We start from the raw sequence: 25,393 nt of genomic DNA on the forward strand, positions 1-25,393 counted from the left end.
CACGGGCGACGGACGACACGGATTTGGACGGACATGCGGAGATCTTCGTCGGTTTATTCCTGGAAGGGACATCATCTCCTTCCATCATGACGGCTGCCATAGCGGGGACTCTGAGACATTTTTGCTCTGAAGAGCATGGTCGACTTGGATGATGGAGGAGTTGATCGAGGTCAATGAGGAGAGGCTTGCAAGTATAAGAAGAGACTGCTCGACCAGCAGAATGGATCTTCTTGTTCATCAACCAAGAGTCCAAGGCTTCTTTGTCTGGTTCTATCTCTTCTCCGAACTCTCTTGCTTGACATTCTCGTGGTCAAAATGGTCGTCTTCAGCAAAACCGCTGCCCTCGTTCTGGGTCTGTCCTCCGCCGTCTCTGCGGCGCCGGCTCCTACTCGCAAGGGCTTCACCATCAACCAGATTGCCCGGCCTGCCAACAAGACCCGCACCATCAACCTGCCAGGCATGTACGCCCGTTCCCTGGCCAAGTTTGGCGGTACGGTGCCCCAGAGCGTGAAGGAGGCTGCCAGCAAGGGTAGTGCCGTGACCACGCCCCAGAACAATGACGAGGAGTACCTGACTCCCGTCACTGTCGGAAAGTCCACCCTCCATCTGGACTTTGACACCGGATCTGCAGATCTGTAAGCTTCCCTGCTCAGGTAGTTCGGGTAAATCGTGACTAACCTGGACTAGCTGGGTCTTCTCGGACGAGCTCCCTTCCTCAGAGCAGACCGGTCACGATCTGTACACGCCTAGCTCCAGCGCGACCAAGCTGAGCGGCTACACTTGGGACATCTCCTACGGTGACGGCAGCTCAGCCAGCGGAGACGTGTACCGGGATACTGTCACTGTCGGCGGTGTCACCACCAACAAGCAGGCTGTTGAAGCAGCCAGCAAGATCAGCTCCGAGTTCGTTCAGGACACGGCCAATGACGGCCTTTTGGGACTGGCCTTTAGCTCCATTAACACTGGTGAGTCAATCCTACATCAGCCGGGTTGACCTACCTGCTGACCGATACACAGTCCAGCCCAAGGCGCAGACCACCTTCTTCGACACCGTCAAGTCCCAGCTGGACTCTCCCCTTTTCGCCGTGCAGCTGAAGCACGACGCCCCCGGTGTTTACGACTTTGGCTACATCGATGACTCCAAGTACACCGGTTCTATCACCTACACGGATGCCGATAGCTCCCAGGGCTACTGGGGCTTCAGCACCGACGGCTACAGTATCGGTGACGGCAGCTCCAGCTCCAGCGGCTTCAGCGCCATTGCTGGTGAGAACCACCTTCACCTAACACATAACTTGTCCACCTCTTTACTAACTTGTGTATAGACACCGGTACCACCCTCATCCTCCTCGATGACGAAATCGTCTCCGCCTACTACGAGCAGGTTTCTGGCGCTCAGGAGAGCGAGGAAGCCGGTGGCTACGTTTTCTCTTGCTCGACCAACCCCCCTGACTTCACTGTCGTGATTGGCGACTACAAGGCCGTTGTTCCGGGCAAGTACATCAACTACGCTCCCATCTCGACTGGCAGCTCCACCTGCTTTGGCGGTATCCAGAGCAACAGCGGTCTGGGACTGTCCATCCTGGGCGATGTGTTCTTGAAGAGCCAGTACGTGGTCTTCAACTCTGAGGGCCCTAAGCTGGGATTCGCCGCTCAGGCTTAGATCAACCACTGAAGTGGAGTCTATAATCTGCTGATTGATCCCTCGACGATGAACTACATGTGGAAATGTATAGCAGACGAGGGTGATGGTGATGATGTTGATTTGATGATGACCCGTACATACTTGATGAAGCTCGGTACATATGCAAATGTGACTGTATCTATGTGATGAATATATATATATATATGTATATCCATCTCATGGCTTTTGGCTATGAGTGCAGGATAAACACCTGAACCAGTAGTAGTACTTTCCCACCTATATCTACTGCGGTGCCTCGTCCGGCCCAACATCACCCCAGAGGTGGCCGCAGAGGAGTCTTATAAGATAGCTACTATCAGTTACAACACCTCTCTGACAGATGTGAAGGAGTACAATAAATCACCGAAACACAAATTCAACTAAAATCGGTAAGTAATAATAATTTAAGACCCAATCCACGCAATGTTAAACTATCTCTGGTGTTGAAAGATCTCTCCCCTGGCAACACCTAGTTGTGGGAGAACTGTGTTTGCCTGCCTATAGTTCCGTTGACGCTCCGTGGGAAAGTGCAGTTACATAAATATATTAAGAAAGTAGAGTTGTAGTTTAGATTATTAATAAGTTTCAATAGTCTAGTCCTCTACAATCGCACAGTTAAAATATTATCATGTCAATAAGCAAAACTGCCATAGAGATAGTAGTAAGTTCCTGGCGAAGAAGTTGTGAACTTGCCTGGAATTGAGAAAATTGGGGACGGGCGCGTTAGATAGGGACCGACGCCCAAATGAACCACATCAAATAAGTCAATTTTTGGAAACCGTTTCTACACAAGTAGCCCTTGTGGCGCAATCGGTAGCGCGTAAGACTTCTAATCTTAAGGCTGTGGGTTCGACCCCCACCAGGGGCTTTTTTTTTATTTATCTTTTTTCCCCTTTGATTTCGCATTTAACTTCAAGCTTTTTTGAAACATATGAGGCGCCTCCCTTATGTCCTTTTCCTTTCCTTCTTTCTTTCTTATGTCATCTCGTCCTTCTGCTATCAATCAAAGAAATATCTGCCCTCTCCAAACGTGACTTGTTTGCGCAATTAACATCATGCTTCATATTCACATGAACGGCCCGCTCACTTGCTTTTTTTGTCTAACCTCAAGCAAGAAGCTGCTGTGAATGCAAGCTAATATGGCGTAATATTGTACCCGCCATTAACCAAGGAGGCCCTTGTGGCGCAATCGGTAGCGCGTAAGACTTCTAATCTTAAGGCTGTGGGTTCGACCCCCACCAGGGGCTTTACATTTTTTTCATTTTCTTTTTGGTACATTCCTTCCTTATTTTTCGTAGTATCATCTTAAGAAACTATAATTGACTAACTGGGCTGGGTCATGATAATGTTATTGACAGTATACTGCCTAGCAAGATGGTGTTTTATAATATCAATCAGCTCCTCCCCCCCTTCCTCCGGCGAATTTCGAGATAGACGCTGAAAGTTCACTGCAACAAAGGAAAGGGAAGGAAGAGGGGGGGCGGGTACATGGAAAATCACATCAACACACGATTAACGAGGCAGTGGACTGGTATGTGCCCCACGCCTAAATCGTTCAAGCAAAGGATGAGCAGTATTTTCATTACCAATGTGGATAAACCGTCTCGGGAACTGCGAGATCTCTTCCAATGATTTCTTCTCCAGAACCTCCACGAAGGTGTTCGCCTTGAATACCATACCCATGGCCGAATTTGTTGCATAGTATACCACTTCACGACCGAAGGAATCGGTGTATCTAATCCGGAAAACTAGACGGAGGGCCGGATCATCATGAGCTTCAGAGCTTGAGGTTGCATATAGACTTGTATGCGTTTCTCCCAAAGGACAAAGCTCTAGTTTGACAAAGACCTTTCCATCCATGATATCCATATCATCCGGGAATAGAATCTCGCAATAGTAAATATTAGAAGCTAAGTTGAGACGATACAGCCCCAAGCTTCAGGTAAGTGAGTAGCCAGTATAAGATTAAATCGAGCTAATAGCCTGGGAGCATACGGTAAGCCCAAAGAGATCATATACTGATCATTAGTGATGTGACTCCATTTGGCAATTCCTCTCGTTTAAAACGCTGATAGGATAAAACCATTAGGCTAGTATCGCAGTATCACGAAGTATCGGGTATGAATCCTCAAACAACTCCAGCGGAGAGAGTAGTATCGTCCTATGCCTTAGGCGAATTCTCTTCACTGTCATCATCACTTCACATCATCGCATAGTAGGAATCTTTTCCTCCGCTCCCCCATCACCTCCTAGTAGTCTCTCATTCCATTCCATTCTAGTCTCGTTTCTACCTCTCACTACTTGATAGAGGTAAGTAAGCAGTGAGTACTATATACAGTTATACGAATATATATACCATCCATATCTATATATATATACCATCCAGATTAATTTCCTCCAGTGAGAGAAAAATCAGGCACTTGAGCGCGTAGTAAGTCCTCCGTATACTATATATATATACTACCTGGTTGCACATAACGATAGTAGTATACTACTACTAGTAGTAGTACTATAGTATCATGTGAGCTAGCAACTCATCATCACTACCATTTATACAACTAATAGTTGTTTCAGCTAGAAATAGAAGGAAAGGACGGATTGGATGGATAGTACTATCGATGCATGCACTGGTATAAATTGGATTCTACTCTGCTAGTTCGGTGGTAGTGTAAGAATCAAATCAATAATAAATCGAATCAAGGGTAGATGATTAAGTGGGGATTTTATAATGGTGTTTGATTATAATTCTTGAAGGAGAGGAGGAGGTCGATGTTTTTGAGTAGTTAGTATACAATTAGTGTTGTGAAACTGTTACTACTTCACTATCTATTTACTTCGTTGGCGGTCAGTTAGTAAGTAGTACCACACCAATTAAGTTATGAGTCAAGCTCTTTCAGTAAATCAGAAAACTTCCACATATACGTAGTATTGAATTAAATTTTAGAGAGGAGGTTGTCATTGCTCATATTGCTATGGTATGGTTTGGTAAGGTATAATATCTACTAGTTAACCGAGCATCTGCTCTAGTTGATGCTCATCCTAACCCCCATGGTTAAGAGGCTAGAAGGGGGCACACATGCATGCTATATATAATCCCGACAGGAAACCCCGACGATTGCCGTAGGTCACCCAATTAAAGCCAAATATTGTTCATGAAATAAGAAGAATCGAGAAGATTCCCAGGGTATTGTTTTATCGACACCGTACGCCAAATTCATAACTCCTGTTTGTCCAGTCCCCATATCTCCCAATGTTGCAGCACCTCCCAGCCAACGCGCTGGACGCGCCGTCGCCAGTATCGACCATCGCGAAGGATTTGCGGAACGCACGGATTCAAACTTGGGTCGGGTGTTTGCTCGTCTGCCGGCTGGTTGGCTTCTCCTGGTTCTGTAGTAGGGGTGTCCTCTTCTCGTGCCCGCTTACCCAGTACTGAAGGGGGGAGATGTCCATTTCTCTGCGAGGGCACCATTGCGTTATGGCCATTGGCTGTCGGGGAGGGTCCCCCGGCTGGTGGACTCTTATCGTAGCCTACGTTGGCTTCTGCGCTGGTAGCCCGGGAGCCCGTGGGCGTTTGTAGCTGGACGTGTCCATAATTCTCGGCCTGCTCGGCTGGCACGGTGTAGTAGTCTCCTAGTTGGAAGCCTTTGCGGCCCAGACCAATGACCTTCAGCCGGTGGAAGACTTGCTGGTCTGCAAGGGACTCGCTGAGCCTCGCGATTAAGGTGTCGTCGTCAGCTTCCACAAGGTCGGAGAGCGTCCGGGCGGAGGTGAGCGCATTAGCAGATGGAGAGAAGTATTTGAACGTCTTAGGGAGCGGCCCAGCACGAGCTGTCTCGGACGGTGAGGGGCAGGTGGGAATGAGAAGACGCAACGCCTTGAGATTTCGGAGGAATGGAAGAAGAAGCCCCAATGCTTCCAGGTCGGAGAATTCTGTGGCGAAGCCCAGCTGCTCCAATTGCGGACTGGCGTGGACGAGGCGCGCGACCGTCGGTGCAGACAGGGGCCAGCGAGCGGGGAGTAAGAGATGTCGTAAGGTGGCAGCATGATTCATAGTGATGTTGTTCAGGTATAGGTCTCGGATGCTTGCTTGCAAACTGGGGGAGTTGCTTGCAGCGGCAGAGCAGCTGGTGGATGTACCATTAGTAGCGGGTTGAGAGGTGTCAGACGAAGGGGGAGAGAGTGCGGCAGAAGAGGTCAAAGGTCGAGGGGAGTTGATATCGTCGTTGGGATTAAGAGTGGCATTGACAAAGTATAACCGTTCCAGACCGGTAAACTGGTTAAGAAACTGCGCATGTTTCTTGCTCACGGCATCCTGTCGGATTGCTTTGATACGAATGGGATGAGCTGGCGTTGTGGGCCAAGTGCTATCCACAAAAGTATTCATTGAAAGATCCGCACCGCCATGCTGGAGGATGGTCACGTCTTCTACAGTGGCGCTATCCACCCCGAGACCGAAATCCTCCGTGTGCAAAGCGTACAGGTTCTGCAGGCCAATCTTCTTGATTGAAAGGGGTTGTTTCGCGGCGATGCACTTGCGAAAGTAGTCGTGAACCATGACACTAGGCTCCTGCGCATTGCGCATGCGGGGAGACCAATGCAAGTTGAGCTCGCGCAACTTGCGACACCGAAACACCAGAGTCGAGATGTCATCCGGATAGCAAAGCGGATCGATGTCGGTAACCTTCAGATATCGAAGATGTGGCATGGGTGGAATGACGATGGTTGGGCGGGGATGTCGACTCGAGGGAAACCGAATGGTCAAGGCCGTCAGCTTAGGCAGCTGCGCCAGCCCGAGATAGACAGTTTCCAGCATCTTGGTATTGAGTTCCCAGCTAAAGCTTTCCAATTCCGTCATCCGATCGACCGCCGCGCGCACCGCAATGTTCAGCATCATCGACGAGTCCGGCACGCGGCCCACGCGCGCATGCTCCTCGAGCTCGAGCTCCCGCCAGTTGCCTCGAAGAGTAAGCGACCGAACGAGTGTGGCATAGGGACGGGTGATAATGGCATTCAGTCCCATGGAAAAAGGGCTGGCGCTACCCATGCCCTCGGGCTCATCGTCGCGATATCGAATTTTGTCATAGGAGGTCAAGGTGATGTGTTTGTAGAGCTGGGGGAGGGCCATGTAGTTGAGAACGCGGCATGCTCGACAGAGACGGGCGAGATCGCCGGGATCATCTACCTGCAAAAAGGCACGAGGTGGTTAGTGGGATGCACGAGCTCCATTCATAAGAGCAGTAGCTAGACGAACGTAAGAGACGATGACCGCAATTAAGTTGAGCGGTAGAATCATTAGTGGAGCGCCCTGGGGGCGATCGGTGGTGACGCTGGCCTCAAACATGTTCCGGTTGACAGCCGCCATGATGCGACGCCCAGGGGCGATAGGGCCGCAGCATGGACTGGGAGAGAGACAAGGGCAGGTGGGGATAAGCCAGGCGAGACATCTATCAGAGCGACAGAGACTCTCCGACTGGGGTGGGATGAAGTCGAAGTAACTTTCCGATTGGGGATTATCGCGGACGGCGGAAACTCTTCGATGTTCCACTGCTGAGTCAGGTTCCCCGTCTCACCGTCTTGTTAACTACTTAACTAATGTTGGTTATAATAAAGTTAATTATGACCTCAAGTGAATTAATCCCTCTCCCCCTACTAAATCTGCATGTCTGGTTCGGATCGAAATTAAAGAAATATCCCTGCCTGTCTGACAGATGCGACGTGGGTGATCGCACGTGGTGAAAAGCAAGGGAAGTAGAAAAATGTGGATAAGTACATCTCTCCTTTACCGGATAGTCTACAATGGAGATAGCATGTCCTACTGCAAGGGTATACCTTGTGCTCATAGACCCACTCCGATGGTAGACTCCTGTCTGGGGAAACAATCATGAAACAATCGGACCCCTGCTCTATTGTCCTGCTGCCGGTCATTTCAAGGCTATCAAACGACTTGCTTTTTCCAAGCCTCACTTCTAGAATGATGACAACAGCGAACCCCATCTGTCAGATTTGGAGTATATATTGACTTTGTCCAAGAGTAGATAGTATTGGTACCAACATGTACTGTCTAGCTACTAGTCTCATCTGTATGTGAAGCTTGTGTGAAATGCAACAATGCCAACAAAAGAGAGAAGTAACCAGACCACTTCTCAGGTAGACCGCTGAAGGTATTTCTCATGGGAAACCTTTACTAAGAACCAATAAGTATTATAACACACAGCAAGCAGCAAACATAACTCCAGCAACTATTTCAACTTACTCCACTCCCCAATCGTAAACTGCGAATTACACATATTCGTCAACTCCCACGTCTCCGCCCCCAGCACCACCTTACTTCCCTCATCCTCCCACTCCCCCACAGCACCCGCCACAAACAATGCGGCCATAAAATGATCATCCGTCGCATGCGCATCCCTATACTCAGGATGCTTCATCAACCTCGTCATAGCGCGTCTCATCTTCGGCCCGCCCGGACACTTCACCATAACATCCTCAACAGCCTGACGGAACTCCAACGCCCAGTCCTCAGGCGGCGTCTCCATAGCAAAGTTATCGCGGAACCGCAGCATAGGCGCCCACCGATTGCGGTAGAGGTTGTGCACGGCGCCACCGGTGCCGATGATCAGGTAGTTCTCGCGACGGAGCTGGCGGAGCGTGGAGCCGACTTTCATGTGGTAGTGGGGGTCGTAGCGGGCGTTGGAGGAGATGATGGTGGTGGGTGGGCAGGCGTTAGGGAACATGCGAATGAGAATGAGGTAGACGTCGTGGATCCACTCGAAGGTGTCGTTGCCGGTGGCTTTGAAACCGGCTTGAGAGAGGAGGGAGATGCACCGGTGGGCGGTGGGCAGGTCGGGGTTGAGCTTATAGTCGACGTATTTGGAGGGGTGGACGTAGGCAACGGGGCTTTTGCCTGGGTTAGGGTTCGTCGCGACTTCAATGCCGTCGCCGTGGCAGGCCCAGTGGGCGCCCTGGGGGGTGTTGTTAGTGTTCTTGGTGATGGAGAGGGAGTATGGAGTGGATGATGTACCATTATGACTACGCCTTTGATGCCTTGTGCTAGGGCTTCGTCGCCGCATCTCCGCCAGTAGTCGGCGGAAGTGGACTCTTCGCCGAGCATCATGGTCGAGCCATGAGAGAAGAAGTGGACGGGCGTTAATCCTATACATTGTTAGTATCGGCTGCGCATATCCAGGAGTATGTCTGGCTAAGTACGTACCCATCTCTGCGCCTTTCAATCAGATAAAAATTTAGTACTTGACACGATGATAACTCTAAATCCAGCTTAGGATTATCAGGGGCTCAGCCTGCATACTGGGCCTGATCGGATGTTTGCGCACGCTGGCACTTATACGAAGCCTCACGTCGGGATCATCGGGTCGGCGGACCACAAACCGAGATGTCATCCGAGCAGCGCAACTCGGGCCCCAGACAGCATTTCCGGGGATAAGGTGGTCCCCATAGCTGGGGAAAAATATACTGTGATCATCTGGTAATATGTGGGGTTGCTGCGCTCCCCTGGATTCTCAACTGGAGAGAGACGGGGCCATTCATCACAGACTAGCCGGGATTGTGAGCATGATACCGAAGCATAAGGTACGTACCTGGCTTGTTATCTTCAACAGATAATAGTCTTCGCCTGCTTAATGACTGAGCCTACTCTTTACTACACCCAGACCTAAGACAACAATATGTCGCATTAATATGCCATGATAACAATGTATATGAAGGAAAGATCAGTGATATATGCATCCCAAGGGTATCTTTGTACATCAACAACAGTGCGGTCGCCTGAGACATGGAGGGCTCCAACCAACCCAGACCAACCTATGCATACACCCGTGCCCAGCCCAAGCCCCTAATTAAACCGAACATTGAAAAAGCAAATAAAGCAAGTTTTGCCCCGGAACAAAGAGTGTCAGAAAAAAAAACTCCAGTAGTAGACCATCCGGCAGCACCCAAGATCGCCAATACTCCCCGCTAAAAATCAAACATCAGCGGCAGAAAATGCGAAACAGAAGCGAAATGGAGTGTTTGAGACAGGAAGACGAAGGCAATTCCGCATCACACGTGGACCTCACTGCTGGCCATGTGACCCTCGTGAATCTTCGGGGACCTCCTCAGGAAAAGGTTGAGCCGGTGATAGAGGTGCTCCTTCCATCGGGTCGAATTCCTGCTCGGGTTGTTGGCGCCCAGCCGGCCCCCGAGTAGGCTCGCTGACCGAGCCATCGGCGTCCAGCGCCGGCTGAGATTCAGTGCAATTCTCACCAGGTTCCACAAGTGCCGCAGCTTCAGGGTCATAGCGCAGCTCATAGTTGCCATGACTGAACCCTTGCCCATCGGCTGCGCTCCATGGAGCGGCAGTTCGCGTTTGCGGCTGAATCACCCTTACAGGCAGGTCATCACGGCCAGGCGGAACACGCTGATTCGAAGTTGTGGTTCGTGAACTAGGCTCGTGATATTGCTGCGGCGACCAGGTCTGTTGACCACGGCGTCTAGCAGGAATGACCGTGACTGGCAAGGGCGAGTCGGAGCCTTGTCGTCCAGAACCGGGTCGTAATCTTCGATGGAAGCCAAACCGAAAATCGTGCCTGTGCTGTAAGCTGTGCTCATCGTCGCTATCATCCAGAGAATGGCGTTGCAGTTCCACTTGAGCACCTGCGGGATTCCCTTCTTCCTCGGCCTGTGCAGACGCGACTTCTCTTGGCAAAGATGCCCGCCTTCGTTTGAAAGGATTCAGCAGCGCTCGCCATCTTTTATCCACGTGCACAATCTGAGGGGATTGTTCCCGGGTCTGTTGTTGTGCCAGCACATCATGAGCTAGGCCAGCTTGCTGACCTTCGGTTGTCATCTCCTTCGCAGCCACCGTTTCGTCTATGTCTTCGTCCTCTTCCTCCATATGAGGCATGGCCACCGGTGGAGTTGGACTAGACACCGGATGATAATGTATGTTGTATACCGTACTGGCCGCGCTGGTTGTGTCGGCCCGACTAACAGGCGTTATAGCTGCTGGGGGAGGAGTTGGTCGGGGCGCCATACGCCGGCGCCGAGGGTCCATGGGAATGTTGTGTTGCTGGTTCTCCAGGTTCGACTGCCAATTGCGACCCACCCTCGTACGTAAAGGACGATGAGCCAGTCCCATCATGCCTCCCCATCCTGAAGACGTTCCACCGCCTCCGCCTCGATCATGGCCGTCAGGATTGTAGCGCGGCCAATCGACTTCTTCCGAAGGGGTCACTTCCAACATCTCATCTCCATCAAATATTTCGCGTCCAAGAATCCCATCCTTCCTCTCATCGCGTTCCAATGCTTCGATCCGCTCCACCCATTCCCAAACCACGACACTTGCTGCAGCCGAACCAACCCACCTGACATAAGTACCCCATCCGGCGATTTTCGGTTTTGCGATATCCAGGACAAAAAACACAACGGGTATAAGGATCGCACATAACGATAGCAAGGCCACCAAGCAGATGTTCCTCATTTTCGGATGGAAGAAGGCGAAGCGATGTTTCGAAAGCGAGTAGAAGATGACCCAAGCGGCGTACAATAGGTTGAGTGCAAGTTCGAACAGATAGCTGAGAGCGGGAATCGCATCTTCATAGAGCCGTGGGTGAACGGTATCGGTTTTGACCAAGAACTTGTCGAGGATACTAAATGTCGTATCGAACACGATTAACGCGAACCCTGCCCATTTGATCATTATTTTCTCCTTATGTCGAGGGAATAGCCGAATTAAAGTCTGGATTTGGGCCAGCCACAAAAAGGTGCTGGAAATGATTCTGACTACCCGGATCTCCATACCGTCGATGACCTCGTCGGCCAGCGCTTCGGCATCGGAGTAACCATAATAGTATTGCTGTTCAGCCACACGGAAGGAGTCCACAGTCGCGATGGTGAGCGATACCGCGACTAACAAGGCTGCGACCTTCTGCAACCACGGGCGACCACCAACGCCGACCACCGACGAATTACCACTATACGAACCGCTAATCATACCATGACGTCCGAGAAAGTTCGCACCCCCACCAGGACCTCCAACATAAAACGTACGCGGCGTGATGAGAAGAATAATAACGAGAAGATAGCTGACAACGGTCGTACAGCCCATGGCATACAACGCCGGGGTCACGGAGGAATAAAAAGGGTCGGTGACATCGAGCGCGGCGACCGCATGAGCCGTGGCAGTCGCTGTGCCCGTGCCCGTACAGATGGGATCGTAGATGGCATTTTCGGTCAAGGCGATGGAGTAGGAGCGATTCAAATAGACGTAACCTGCAAAGCACCCGCCGAAGCGCCGCGTCAGTGTAACCGTACGGAAGCGAGTTGCTTGACGGCCCGCATTGGGCCCAGCACAAATCCACATACCAGAGCTGGGTAATAGAAACGGCGTGCAGTCAGCTTCATAGGTCCTGGTGGTCGTTGTCGTCGGTTGAGCCCAGATTTGGCGAGGCGTTAGATGAGCGGGTTCCCCCATGGTCGGGGGGGACGATTGATTTCTCCTCGGAGCAGCCCTCAGACCCCTACGAGATGAGGCGTAACGGCTATCATCAATGCCCTTGTCAGAGTGGACCCGTCACACGCGGCCTTTTCAAGCAACCATCATTCTTGCGGAGCAGTGCTGGGGGGGAGGAGACGGGGGGGTAACGAAGGGCGCGAGAGAGATGGGGAGAGAGCGAGTTGCTTTATCCGATGTTCGACGGGCGGAGTCGGGGGAGCTGGGATGGGAAAAGGGGGGGCGGGGAGACAAAGTTCGAGATGATCCGCGTCGGGGTTTGGTGATCGGACAGAAAGCTGGAAGGGATTGGGGAGGTGATGAGCAACAACAACGGAGCGTAGAGGAAGCGATGCCGCGAAAGAGCTGAGGTGGTACACGGGATGATACGTCCTGGAGAGAGTAGGCGAGGGGGAGGAGGATTTGGCAGCGCCATAGAAAGATCCGCCACCCGCGGTCCAGATTGCCGTCGCCAGTTTGGCTCTTCTTGTACACCGCTTGCCCCATCTCCACCTCATCAATCATTCCTCTTTCTAAACTGTACAGCTATCTCGTTCGGAACTCTTGCTTGTATTCTGCAATGCAACTATGACAATTGTCCTGATTGATTATGTATGTACAAGTTGGCTAGACCCCAATGCAGGTCCACACCAGCAATCTTGACAAAAATCGACCCGCGACGGGATCCCAAGCATAAGACGAAGGCCACGAGGGAGACATGTTTGACTGACAATCGATCACATGGAGACCTCAGCCTCCCAACAAAACAAACATGGTAGTACAGATGGATGAGAGAGGACGGAATTAATCAGATCCCATGCACTGCGTCCCCTAGTTAGACACCACTTCAGTCGTACAAACATCCCCATTACTCTCAACCTCCCTTCTATAGTCCAAACAGTGATCAGGGTCTCACACCCCCACATTCCTCCCCCAGAAAAGCCCTTACGGAAGTCCCATCACCTCGGAGGTGGTCCGTACGACATCTGCGTCGGAGGCAGGTATGGTGATACTAACGCTGCCCCCGTGGCACTAGCATATCTCCCGCGTTCTTCTTCCCGTTTCTTGATCTCGACCTCGTTTTGGATGAGCGTACAGCATGTGCAGCACGTCGCTCGAACGCAGTCGGAGACAATATCCCCTTCGATCTTATAGGCTTTTCGCGTTCGACGGCGCTGAAACGTTGCCAGAAAACCTGCGACGGCTTGTTAGCATACTTTGCTGGTGCTGAAGACCAACTGGAAAGGTGCACACTTACATTGACACCCACAGGCCAGAGCCATAGCGGTGCAGGAACTATTACACGTTTCATACCCGAGCATATTGGTTGGGTCTTCACTCCTTGACTTCATAGAAAGTCGATATTGCGTTTTTCCGAATAGGATGCATGGACAGAGTAGTCCGAGACAGCATGACCCAACATCATAGCAGCCGCACATGCTAGTGCGCCACGATCCGCCTTTAATCTCGAGATCAGGATGCGTTATTTGACCCGGCCGATGATATGCCATAAGGTCAAATCCTGCAGGTGTCGCTGGCGCCCCATGGGCGACTGGAGGGGGAAACTGGGGTAATTGAGGCGAATGTAAAGGATTCGTGTCTGGTACAACAGCCATAGGCTGTTTATTTGGTAACGGTTCTGACATTTCCAGGTCTTTTTTGACTGGAAGAGGGCCCGGGGATTGTGGAGGCTGTGCGTAAGAGTATTCAGGCACTTTCGGATTCTGCTGGACTTGTTGGATCTCATCCGCGTACGGCGCATAGTTGGCTGGATGTTGTTCGAGATTTGGTCCGCAGGGATAGCCTTGAACGGCCATGTCTTGCTGGTATTGTTGCGACTTCTCATTCACCGGTGGTTGAAAGTGCTCCATGACAGTCTGTGATTCTGTTGACTGGGTGTTCGTTGTGGCCGCTGGAGGTGTGATCTCGTCTCTTAGTCGGCTTCCTGGAGCATGCATCTCTAACGGAGTTTCCATATAAGAGTATCTCGGATTGGAGCCCAGATTGGACGTATTCAGCTGCAGTTGTCTGTTCATGATGGCGGTCGCTTCTGATTCCAGATCGCAAACTCGTGAACTCGTCTACAGCTTCAGACACTATACCGTAGTGCGCAGAGCGTTTCAGCTCTTTGACACCCAAGCAAAAGTAAGGTTCTCGAGGGTCGAATGATATTGTCAGGTCGCTCAAATGCGGTCGTCCCGTAGGGATCTACATGTACCGGCGAGGCGCACACCCTCCGCTCGCAACCCGGAGGAGAGAAGCATCAATAAGCGGTATAGCACAGTGAGTGTGCAGAGATGAAGTTCTTCAACATCCAAATGAGTCCAAGTCACCAAATCAAGAACCAAAGTAGAACAAAAAGAAAGAGAAACAGAAAAAATCCAGAAGTACATCCACACCCACCAGGACAAGAAACCGGAAGGCAACGAGATTATAACCAGTAAGCAAGTACAACCGCAATTGGGTGATCACAATCGCCGGAGTGGAGAGGGGATGGCATGGCGCTTGGGAAGGAAATGGATGGACGACAAGCAAGCAAGTTGCTTTGCTGCTGCGGCGGGGGAATCATCATACGTATTGTAGTTATTGGTCAGTGACTTAAGCGTCTAAGCACAAGTTGCGCCGAACGAACCCCTAGCGCTGCACCCTTATGTGGCTCTGTTCACACGAGTGATGAATCCTGTTGGTCTGGCGGTCCTTCGGATCATCCTGTTGGGTCCCGAAGCACACTTCTCTCGATTCTCATCACATTTTCGCCGGTCGGCTGGCGTCACATTGGATGGTTGCCGACGCGCCATTCCATCCCCTGTGTCCTTTCTCTCCCCTCTTTCTTTCTCTCTTCGTAGTAAGTACTAGCAGTTCCGTGACAGTTGCCGACCGCAACGCTTTTGATTGGATTGATTGCCAACTGTTGCTAGTAGTAGTTCAGTAGTTACAGGGGGGCGAGTGTATCCGCCTATGGTGATATTAGTTTCCCTCCGGGTAGAATATCCAGCCGCTGGCAGTCATAGTTACTATCCTCTGTTAGTTAGCTTGGTAGCTAGTTCATGTACCTATAGTCACTGCCAGCGCGAACCACTAGTACTTTGTAAGTGGTTGCGTCCCCGTATGCACCAATGATGCAGGCAGAACATGGTGACCAGCCGAGTTGCAGTGCATGCCATGCCGCTCGGGAAGAGGCGTAGCGATAACATAACATGTAGGCGGCAGGTTCTGGGTCTCCAACGGCTCTGAGATATATCCTGCATTCAAATGGAGTATACCATGGAGCAATTTGGCGCTGAGAGCTCAGCTGGGTTCCATAAGCGTCCGGATAAACATTAAATGAGACTAGGATATTTGAGACAGGTTATCTGGATTACCCCTCACTCATTGAGATAACTGGTGAATGAAACTAGGATCCCTGCTTTATGGCAGCATATTGGTCACTTTCCATCACCACACAGAGTACAAAGTACTTGCGGGGAAAGATAGAAGGATATCCTTTGGCTCTAACAACTTCTACATCACGTGATACTTTAGTCTAGCTTAATGCCTGAGGCTACAATTACATGCCCTCCGATATCTGTTGTCTTGGCGCCAGGGCTGGATGCGACAGATTATTTCTACCAATACACATGATCGTACTGCGACCTATGCAAAACGGGGAAAGAAATGACAACATAAGAGAAAAAGTCCCATCAAAGTTTGATGAAACCGAAGAGAGAGAGAGTAAAATGGCAAGTGCAGTGCCATTCATGCATACGCTACCAAAGCATCATGATGATGAAAACAAATGCCAAGCTATCCGATCTCAATCGAACCCTTCAACATCTACGGATGCCCTCAAGTGCAAACGGATCAATTGAGTTTTTCCGTTTCAGAGTCATGCAGAGGAACTCTTATCTGACCCGTCAAAAGGCACCAACTGGCGTGTAACGAACGCATTGGGCCTCTGTGGCGCAAGCCCCATCCATTCAATCCCCGGAAGGAAAAAAAGAAAAGCTTGGGGTTGACCGCAACTCCACTTGCAAGTATGTAACTCCACTACTTTATTTGATCTGCGACTCCATACTCCTCGGTATTCTCAATCCAAGGATTCTCCCACAATACTGTGCAGGACATCAATCTGTTCTTCAGCTTCTAACGATGAATATGCTCCTCCGATGATAACAACCACCTCTCGGAAATTCCCCTCGATGGATGCAGATGCCACAGTGTGAAGAAACCGGTTGCTGACAGTTTCACAGACAAACAAGCGAGCATAATAAAAGAAATGAAAGAATATCAACAGTCAGATGTAAGCTTCCAGCAAATAGGGATAAACCTTGCCAAGCGAATCAAACGGTTTGGAAATACTCAGGGATATCCCTAAAGTCATCAAACTTTGTCATTAGGAAGCTCCAGGATACATCAACTGCAAAATTCATAAACTCAAAATTTCAGCCACAGGGTAGCAGTTGGGCATTTTGACTGATTTTCTTCCCGCCTTTCGTACGATTGAAGATTTGACATGGCATGTAAGCACGGAAGATCGTCGATCAATCGTCGATTAAGTACAAGACAAGAAGTTCCTTGGTAGAAAATTTCCGCTACTTCTTAGATTCAATCGTAGAAGGTAACCCGTTGAACCGAAGAAGGTCATCAAACTAAGTAGGCCTCTATCAAAATCAAAAAAGTCTTCCAAAATGTATTCAAATTTAATCACAGGCAAGTCGCGATAGCGCAGATAGCTTTGAATAGGCAGCAATGAGTCAACTTTCAAGCACAATATCTATATAACTGGTTCGAAGTCCCACGATGGTTCTGGTGGTCATGCACTTAGTGGTCAGGTCAGCTTCAGCCAAGCTACGAAAGTACTACGACGACGGCGACGACGACGACGACTACGACTACGACTACTCCATCAAGAACAAGAACGACAAACAAGCTGCAGAAAAAAACCAGTATCAAGTCACAACATCCCGGCAAGATGTTTGATGAACTCTGCCAACAGTTTACCGATCAGATGAAGTTGATCACTTTTATTCTGGACCAAGCTGGAATTAATAACGTACTTTGGGGCTACATTATAGAGCGGCTCCTCCAAGAAGATATTGGGACGGTAAGCACACTCCCCGGCCTCGCTTCCCCGCCTCCCCCCCCCCTCTCTCTCTAACACAAAAAACAGTGCATTGATTACATCGTTCACGATGGCATGGCCGAGAAAGCATGCCAGACCCTTCTGGCTGCGGGGTTCATGCCATGCAGACACGGGGAACAATGTTGGAAGACGCATAATAGAGACGGGCCGGTGGCTGCAGCACATGTGCACATAGAGGAAACCAGATTATTGGGTCACGATATACCTGTGGCGTTCTGGGACAAGTCATCTCTTCTTTTCGCCTTTCCCGAATTACCGTCGTCTCCTCCGTCGTCGGATGATCCGTACTACATGCCAATCAGAATCCCATGGACCTACTACGATAATACGTCGCAGCGCCCTCCACTGGATTTGACTCCTGTAAGGATGATCAGGCCGGTCAAAATAGTTGAAGCCCTGATATGGCTTGTGTGTCGGGACCGGAATCCCAATGAGCGATTGGAACGGGGGTGGGAGCGTGAGTGGCAGGATGTCTTGGAATCCTGGGTGCAAAAAGCTCCAGGGCTTGCTGAGCATGGGCTTTTTTGCCGGAACGAATTGCGACCCGACTTTCTGCCTCTTTGGGACTACCTCTGTGGTGGTGAAGATGGACAGACCCGCAAGCAGCATCGCGCACACTATTTGGAGCTCCAAGCCAAGCTTCGTGCGGAGGATGCTCTTCCACGCACACCGCAACCAAAAAGGAGAACATTAAAGCGACTGACCCAAATTATCGACTATCATTCGGAGATGGAGTACCAAAAGTGCCTGAAACGCTACAGCGGCAATACCCCTTTCCTTGACGATGAGTAAAAACGAGGTGGTACTACTTACTACGAATGCATTTTTGTACTTTACTCCAAGCTCCATGACATCTCAGTAACCTATGTCACACCAATCGTAATAAACACTACGTATTGCCTATAAGCATTAAGCCCGAGCTCGGATGGTTTCCAAAAGTACTTGGAACCTTTGTCACGGTGTAGGTTTAGCTTTACACTCACGATATTTGTCTCAAAACAGGCTCTTTGGGTAGAGTTTTCTCACACGGGGATGTCGAGAGGGAAGCCGGGGGAGCTTCTGTCGACCTTGATTCAGAACACACAAGAGCAAAGATACCAGATAGTAGAAGGCATACCAAGAATGTCCACCACGAGAGGCCCAAAGCTGATATGTATAAGAGGCCTAATCGTCCCCTTCTCCTTGAGCGATCAGAAAGATCTCAGCACTAAATCATGAATTCAAGCCGAGGAGAATACCAGGCTTGGAGGCCGTGGCCGCATTGCGAAGGCATCATGATTGCCATTCTGTTGAACAGCGGGCAATTTTGTGATATCAAATTAGTCGTGATTGGCCGGCAGTCCATTAAACACCGACTCCCAGCGTGGGAACCAGAGCGTACAGTATGTTTCCTTGACAGTCCTCTTCCATACAAATCACCCATTCCTTACATATCTAGCGCTACCCCTTTACACATTCAGGAACTCGCTAACTCACCCGATAAGCCATACGATGCCAACACGGTCTCTGTGGCAGTGTCAGGACAGGGATCGGTTCCCCGACTGATAGATGCCTTGACCGCAACCCGCCTTTTCAACTTGAGTGGCAGAAACCGCTTAGTATATATAAACCCCTTTAATGGGAGCCGTGTCTGTATCGAGTTCGTTGAGCGAAACGAGGTGAGTAACTACGCTCTCCGGCTATTTATGAGCGCGGGATGACTTTTTCTTTTTCTTTTTCTTTTCCTTTTCTTATTAATAGCTCTTATACTTGCCAGAATCCGCTACAGAAGTTCGCAACCTAGCACACATGGGCTACAGAATCCCATGCTCATCTTTGGTGGATGAGCTGATCGATTGTTTCTGGCGCTACTCTGAACGGTCAACAACGACAGAACCAGACGATTTCTCGTACCGTCTGGCCGAGAAGATCTCAACCTTTCCCAGTAAGATCCCTCTTCAAACCAAGAAGCAGAAATTCTTTGCGCCACTTGCCCTGGCTCGCGCTTCTGATAAGAACTGGGGACGGACCTTGAGATGGTGGAGAATCAGATTCGGTTTCATGTACTAGCCGGTGATACGAGCTGATGGGTATTCGTTCTTATTGGATGATCTTGTGCTTTTGTGAAATGTGGTAATTTGTGCAAAAGCGTTGGATCTTTGATTATGGGACAGTCTGCTTGGCATATTTTTCTTGACGGAAATCCTGTTTGTAAGAGAGCTACAGATTGTTGTATTGAGTCTGCCTACTATTCAGTTCTGCTTGAAACCCACACCCGTCCGACTGGATATGTTGTTTCAATTTTGGTCTGTCGATGGTAATTTTACCAGTCACATTGGAAGCATCATGCGTGTGCGTTTCGTAAAAGTAGGTTGCGAAGCCAAAGGTGAATGGATATGTTGTCAGCTCTATGTCAAGCATGATCCTGGTAGATGGACGGAGGGGACGAGGGGGGACGAGGGGGAACGAGAGGGTGAACAAGAACTTTCAATAGGTTGACAGATGGAAGGATAGGCAACGATCACCTGACGCCACCGGTATTGTCAGTCGTGCTGTCCTTCTTTAGAGGAACAAAGAGCGGATGAGATACAATCAACTTCGAGGGGGGCAGGATCTCTTGTTCAGCCGGATGAACCAACCCTAGCAATATAGACAGCATCAATTCAGTATTGATGGAGTACTACGCCGATGGCTGCCGGGAGAATGACACAACTGGCAACCCTTAGTAAGCCAACGTATACAAAGCAGTAAGTAGTTGACAAGTAAGAATCTAACTAGTATGTACACAAGGTGGTAGGGACAATTCTATCGATGCACATTATGCAATAATCGGTTTACAAGGACAAGCGCTGCCGCGAAAGCATAATGGACGTATCGACAGTTGCCCCATCGATAAAGTCATTCATGAGAACAATAGTCCTCTCGGCTCGAAGTCTATCCAGAGCATTCTCTCTAATCCAAGGCAAAGTTTGCATGTCAAGCATCCCCTTGGTCGAGGTAAGACAGGAGCTAGCCGCTGCTGCGGAGAAGACGCTGTACACAAGCACTTCCTTGATGGACTGGGAGGTCGCCTGGCACTGCAGGATGGTCAAGTCTGAGTCGGCCTGTCCCTCGGTAGTCATAGACTCAAAGCGGTCGATTATTGGGTCGGCACTCAATGTCGCGTATGCTTCAGCGGTCCAGCTATCGTACTTGTCGGCTTCGATAACAACAATCAGGCGAGTCCCCGTGCGGCGCAATTCCTCAATTGGTTGCTCAAAGCACTCGCGTGTTCCCCAGATGATGGGGCTACGCACCGCTCGAGCACATGTCTCGTTAAGCAGGTCCGAGATCTCGTCTTCTGTGGGCCGCTGGCAGTCTGCCACGACGTTATCCCATCGGATATGAATTGTGACTATCTCTGTTTGATTCTCGTCGAGAAAGGCGACCTGCTCGCGGAGGAATTCGTCAAAAGCAAGACCTGGGATACACGCATGCTGGAAGTAGAACGTGTCTCGTAGGGCAGACACTTTCTGAAACATGGGGAGGAGCTTGGCTGGACGGAACTCAAAGTACCGTGCCCCCATGGCCAGCATAGTCGAGACGGTTTTCTTTTGGGTGATGGAGAGGCCGTATACGATATGAGGTAGCTTCTTCATGAGAAAGTGGTCCGGGACGTGGTTGACGTGCTCGAGCTGGGGAACAAGCCGGCGAACGGCTGCCAGCATGTCCGAATCGAGATGCTGAAAGATGGCCTCGCATGCCGTCATACCATTCATGCCATTGTCGTGCGGCGCGGCGAGCACGAAGCGTGAGAAGGGCTGCTGTGCAGCAGTGGATCCTGGGGGAGCCACACTTCCCATCCATTCTCGATTCTCTCTTGAGCAGATCGTTACATAACACTGATGGCGATCTGTGAGACCAACTTCGCCGTGACCCGCGGCATAGAAGCCATAAGTGATGATGGCATCCTCTGTCACGACCGGATGGAAGTCCTGCGTCGCAACCATCGTGCCTCCCTCAATCTTTCCCGTCAGGCTGCTAACGTCGTTATGTGCGCCAGCCACACGTTCTCCATAGCGAAAGACGGTCCATTCGAAGCGGCCTGTGAAGTTTCCGAGCCCCTGAATGTGCGACGAGTCGATCTCGAGCTGACGGCTGGTAAAGTTGTGGGTCACATCATGGAGCACCTCCTGCTGAGGCACAGCAAAGCCAACCTCGTAGCCCGGAACGCCGATGTAGCTGTATACAGTGATGCCTTTGCTGGGCATGGTGAACGGGTGATGTTCTCCCGAAGGTGACCGGGGGTTGCTCGCCTTGGCGCATTGCCTTTCTGCAACTTGTCCCACTTGGATCGGCACTATTGAACTACTAGCCATATTGGGAAGTTCTGCTATCCCCGGCACATCGTGGGATCGTCGGACATGATGATATGTCGCAGTGTCAGAGCTATGAATCTATCATGAATTACTGTCGGCTAGTTGCCCTCTGCTTTATTATGTTCACTGGTTATAGTGTTGCATATCCATGATCCTAGAAATTCATGTTGCTACTCTGATTCTTTAGTATTGCCCATGTGGAGCATAACAAGAACAATTCAAGCAGTCAACATAGACGAAGTATTCTTTGTGGTCTCCACCTAACCTTTAGACCATATTTGCTGTCTCAATTGTGACTTGAAACTCGTGAAATTTCGAATGGAGCCCGATTGACATAGTAGATGCGTAATGCGTTGGTTTGTGCTCCCTCCGCACACGGCACGAGAGAGATAACTCTCCATGCGAGAGCACCCATAGTACCTCTGATAATATCGTCTACTGCCAAGTAACAGAGAGATTTTCAGATAATGCAGATACTAAGATGTAATAGATCGTGCTGATTACTCCAGAACGCAATAGTCTCTTTAGTCCATCCACTACCTTATCCATTCGGATAGATGGGACCGCTATATTACCCCATGCCTGTATTCAAGTCCCTTGTCTGTGGTGCCTCACACCGTGCAATCGAAGTACAGTAATTTCCTTTGCTCGGTATCTTCAAACTCTATGATAAATCTCGGTGAAGTGGCAGAAATAGAAAACGAGACCAAGAATCTGGATACTATAGCCTAGCCCCAGGTTTTGTGTTCGAAGACCTTTGGCGAGATACTGAAAAGGCCCAATTTCTCTTCTACTAACACTGTATTTGGCATCATCTTAGAATTGTATATATATACAGCTTCTCGGCTCTCAAATCCTAACCACTATCTCCTATCCCTGACAGCCAGCAGTACTATTGCTTGATTTTCATGATTGGTATATATCTAACCAATCTCCGCAATTTGCGAAAAAAGCATTCTGGTAGAGCGCCAGATCCTAAAGCTCCGATTGAAAGGGATGCACGATACTCATCAAGCTGGATCAATTCGGAGAAAATGTTCATACTCCATTAAATAGTGTTATATATAATATATAAGTGCTACTATGTTGGCATGATAGCTCGATTTGACTATAGTATATGTTACATGTCGCTACCTGTGGATTATCCTCTCTTTTTCTGAGCCTACATAGTAGTGAGTCTACCAGGGCTTGAATGAATGAACCAGAACACTGGTGCCTGCTGGGCAAGGCGCTGTACGCCAAGGAAGGAAACTGAGGCCCGAGAGCTCCAGGTATTTATAGGCGTCTGGCAACTAATTCGAGTCACGCGTGGCATTGCTGGGCGTTATGGAGGCGGGAACAAACGAGGGGGTGGGAAGTTCTAGTGGGGTGTTTAAATCGTTGGAGAGACATATCAGTTAAACTAGTATCAATGTTCATGTTATTGGGGGGATGAGCGCTGCTTAGTCCCCTCATTGGGGTATGAGGCAAATAATGAAAGACTATAGATTATCTTGGGGCATGTAGGGGTCTAAGGGAGTAGACAGGCTGGTCCTTTCAACTTCAACGCATATGACTGACTTGAAAGGAACTGCCAAATACCGGATTCCAACTCTGAATTTCCTACACACTTGCACGACTGCAGATGTTCGTACTACGTGACTAGTAGAACACATAATCTCGTCGCCGTTACCGTGCTACCCTAATGTGTTTCCCCCAATAATTCAATAGGCGGATGACTGAGCAGCAATCAGAATTGCGCAATAATCGATGGTGGTTCACCGAGGTGCAGCTTGTCTCGGCTAGGCGCCGGCCAGCACGGAATCGATAGAGGCATGATGGCCCGGTTTGAGGAATGTCAGTTCAATGGGACATAAACTTGATCTGGTGACCCGGATGAGATTTTTTTTTTCTTTTCCCTTGCCTTGCATAGAAACAGGAGGGACGAGGATGATCCTTGAAACCAAGCGCTACACGTCATATTTGGCAGCAGTAGCGGATATATCTATCAATTTGCTCAAGGGGCATGAGGTAGATAGAAGGATACTAGAGAGCCAAATGGGATTCCAGGGAAGGGATAGAAGGTGGAGACAGCTTGGTACTATTACCGAGAAAATCAGGAAATAGCGTCAATCGCAGACGTGGAGAGAAAGGAGACACGGGAAATGCAAACAGACCAGAATGAGGTTGTAAGGACGGCGAGGAACCGACAGGGATGGAGTTTCGCGGTTTAGGCTTTAAGGCACTGGAGGATCTGGCCGTTTGGGCGCCTTATCAATGGGGCAGGGAACGGTCGCCAATGGCCAACAAGCCGATCACGTTGACTAACCATTGGCCCATCCCGCTGGAACGGGGTTATGCGGGAGTGGGCCTCCATTGGGGGGAATTGATAAGTGCGGGAATGTAAGTTGTTCAGTACTAAATAGTAGGTAGTTTCGATCTATGGATGCTATTGAAGACTACGTACTACTTACCACTGGGATCGTCTTTCTCCCCTTTAGACAAGGAGGTTCCGGGGGTTCCTGAGGGTTTCTCAAAGCAAGACAATCATTCCCCCCCCATGCTTTGTTGATCAATCATCTGCCGATACAAACAAACCGAATGGGTCAGATGCCACAAGGTCGTTATCTAGCAGGTTATCTCGAGGTGTCTTATCGAGCGACCGTCTATCTCCGGAGTACGGAGTAAAAGCACTCTAATCTCTAGCTCTCCCTCGGATCGGCCTAGAGACCTCCATTAGTGGAATTCTCAGATCGCGGCCCCCACCGGGCACCAAAATCAATAGTACTAGCCTCGTCGCAATCAAGGACACTTCATCGTGGATAGTCGCATCTGCAAGGTCTTCGAACCATGACCCTTCCAAGGGGAAATGGTCATGGTTCCTCACTCGGAAAGAAAAGAAAAGAAGAGAAAAGGAAAAAAAGCAAAACATCGCCTCGTCTAGGTTACAGATCAACTTCGGGATTAGCTTTCAGATGCAAGCCACAATTCCAATTTGGGTTGACCCGTTCGACTTCTATTTCCACGGTCTCATATTTAACTAAGCAGTTATTTGGTTGTCGGTTTATCTAAGTATCCGTCGCTGCAATTGTTGAGCAATGGAATTGGGAGAAACCTCTCCAGCCAGCCATGTTTCGTGCAGGGCGGTAGTCTGCATTCCGAGTTCCCCGAAGGGCGCCTGTGGATGGTGATTTGTCCCGCATCCTCCGTCCTGTGCAAGGGATTTCTCCTAGAAGAGCGCGCAAGTACATCACATGCGAACCAGCATCAATAGTTGCCCATGTGCCAAGGGGGAACTTCCAGCCATTGGAATTGAGCTGCCAATGAACCTTTGACTTCGTCTGAGATCGGGGGGTGTGATTGTTCCAGTTCTACTGGATCAATAAGGTGATTCAGACAGAATGCTTCAGCACCGGGTGTGGTATGCCGGACTATCAGACGCAGGGTGTTTCATCCACGGGACCATCTGGGCATGAGTTCGGGAATGACCTTGGTCACTTCCACTACAAATCTCGTCCAGAAGGGAAGGATCCGATAAATGACCGGGGCGTTCTCACCGTTCGGAAGACGGGAGAGGCATTTGCGTTGTTGATTTTACGTATCAGTTACTGAGATCTGTAAGGCGCCATTGGCTCAAATAATGCTCTCATCGGTATGAACGTCTCGGTGACTCGAACAGAGTTCCAGTGCCTTGGACTTGGCTTCGGGGAGGATCATCAGTGGCTGAGAGTTCTAGAAAGAGGGTTCTTTGTGTGAAACTCGGTACTCAGTAGACAGATAGACAG

At 49.9% G+C, this 25,393-nt stretch overlaps 7 protein-coding genes and 2 non-coding genes across 9 annotated transcripts; 4 read left to right on the forward strand and 5 right to left on the reverse strand.

Annotated features, from left to right (window-relative positions):
- The first annotated feature begins 246 nt into the window (after positions 1–246).
- On the forward strand, positions 247–1,901 carry BDQ94DRAFT_135430 (pepsin-like aspartic protease). Its single transcript, XM_026764664.1, has 4 exons — positions 247–635; positions 688–965; positions 1,018–1,266; positions 1,326–1,901. The coding sequence occupies exons 1-4, from the start codon at positions 316–318 to the stop codon at positions 1,661–1,663; spliced, it is 1,185 nt and encodes a 394-aa protein (XP_026631000.1). The 5' UTR covers positions 247–315; the 3' UTR covers positions 1,664–1,901.
- Positions 1,902–2,479: 578 nt separating this feature from the next.
- Positions 2,480–2,552, forward strand: BDQ94DRAFT_t26. The gene has a single exon. It is a non-coding gene; the product is annotated as a tRNA-Arg (tRNA).
- Positions 2,553–2,858: 306 nt separating this feature from the next.
- Positions 2,859–2,931, forward strand: BDQ94DRAFT_t27. The gene has a single exon. It is a non-coding gene; the product is annotated as a tRNA-Arg (tRNA).
- A 1,967-nt stretch (positions 2,932–4,898) lies between these two features.
- Positions 4,899–7,046, reverse strand: BDQ94DRAFT_156755 (uncharacterized protein; the record flags this gene model as incomplete). The annotated part of the gene is made up of 2 exons (XM_026768661.1): positions 4,899–6,866; positions 6,936–7,046. 2 exons carry the CDS (start codon positions 7,044–7,046, stop codon positions 4,899–4,901), a joined length of 2,079 nt encoding a protein of 692 aa, XP_026631001.1.
- A 653-nt stretch (positions 7,047–7,699) lies between these two features.
- Positions 7,700–8,800, reverse strand: BDQ94DRAFT_135438 (DODA-type extradiol aromatic ring-opening family dioxygenase; the record flags this gene model as incomplete). Its single annotated transcript, XM_026764665.1, has 3 exons — positions 7,700–7,868; positions 7,938–8,646; positions 8,706–8,800. Coding segments are annotated over 3 exons (845 nt in total), but the record flags the coding sequence as incomplete, so codon positions are not given.
- Positions 8,801–9,381: 581 nt separating this feature from the next.
- BDQ94DRAFT_72041 (PalH/RIM21-domain-containing protein) lies at positions 9,382–12,584 on the reverse strand. Its single transcript, XM_026776392.1, has 2 exons — positions 12,044–12,584; positions 9,382–11,950 (listed from the first exon to the last, which is right to left on the reverse strand). The coding sequence occupies exons 1-2, from the start codon at positions 12,150–12,152 to the stop codon at positions 9,753–9,755; spliced, it is 2,307 nt and encodes a 768-aa protein (XP_026631003.1). The 5' UTR covers positions 12,153–12,584; the 3' UTR covers positions 9,382–9,752.
- A 455-nt stretch (positions 12,585–13,039) lies between these two features.
- Positions 13,040–14,829, reverse strand: BDQ94DRAFT_72048 (DUF614 domain protein). Its single transcript, XM_026776393.1, has 2 exons — positions 13,429–14,829; positions 13,040–13,365 (listed from the first exon to the last, which is right to left on the reverse strand). The coding sequence occupies exons 1-2, from the start codon at positions 14,204–14,206 to the stop codon at positions 13,130–13,132; spliced, it is 1,014 nt and encodes a 337-aa protein (XP_026631004.1). The 5' UTR covers positions 14,207–14,829; the 3' UTR covers positions 13,040–13,129.
- Positions 14,830–16,949: 2,120 nt separating this feature from the next.
- BDQ94DRAFT_166213 (uncharacterized protein) lies at positions 16,950–18,084 on the forward strand (the record flags this gene model as incomplete). Its single annotated transcript, XM_026770489.1, has 3 exons — positions 16,950–17,102; positions 17,158–17,253; positions 17,320–18,084. 3 exons carry the CDS (start codon positions 16,950–16,952, stop codon positions 18,082–18,084), a joined length of 1,014 nt encoding a protein of 337 aa, XP_026631005.1.
- Positions 18,085–20,013: 1,929 nt separating this feature from the next.
- BDQ94DRAFT_181390 (phosphatidylinositol-specific phospholipase C domain-containing protein) lies at positions 20,014–21,629 on the reverse strand (the record flags this gene model as incomplete). Its single annotated transcript, XM_026773874.1, has 1 exon — positions 20,014–21,629. One exon carries the CDS (start codon positions 21,627–21,629, stop codon positions 20,106–20,108), a length of 1,524 nt encoding a protein of 507 aa, XP_026631006.1. The 3' UTR covers positions 20,014–20,105.
- Between the last annotated feature and the right edge of the window lie 3,764 nt (positions 21,630–25,393).

This window comes from Aspergillus welwitschiae, assembly GCF_003344945.1.
Source record: "Aspergillus welwitschiae strain CBS 139.54b unplaced genomic scaffold BDQ94scaffold_3, whole genome shotgun sequence".
Taxonomy (NCBI): Eukaryota; Fungi; Ascomycota; class Eurotiomycetes; order Eurotiales; family Aspergillaceae; genus Aspergillus; species Aspergillus welwitschiae.

Coding starts and splice junctions, on each gene's coding strand:
- BDQ94DRAFT_72048 (XM_026776393.1), bottom strand. CDS start 14,206: ATGAACAGACAACTGCAGCTGAATACGTCCAATCTGGGCTCCAATCCG. Junction 13,366..13,428: donor TCTGGCCTGTGGGTGTCAAT/GTAAGTGTGCAC, acceptor AAGCCGTCGCAG/GTTTTCTGGCAACGTTTCAG.
- BDQ94DRAFT_135430 (XM_026764664.1), top strand. CDS start 316: ATGGTCGTCTTCAGCAAAACCGCTGCCCTCGTTCTGGGTCTGTCCTCC. Junction 966..1,017: donor CTTTAGCTCCATTAACACTG/GTGAGTCAATCC, acceptor ACCGATACACAG/TCCAGCCCAAGGCGCAGACC. Junction 1,267..1,325: donor CGGCTTCAGCGCCATTGCTG/GTGAGAACCACC, acceptor ACTTGTGTATAG/ACACCGGTACCACCCTCATC.
- BDQ94DRAFT_72041 (XM_026776392.1), bottom strand. CDS start 12,152: ATGGGGGAACCCGCTCATCTAACGCCTCGCCAAATCTGGGCTCAACCG. Junction 11,951..12,043: donor GTTTCTATTACCCAGCTCTG/GTATGTGGATTT, acceptor GGTGCTTTGCAG/GTTACGTCTATTTGAATCGC.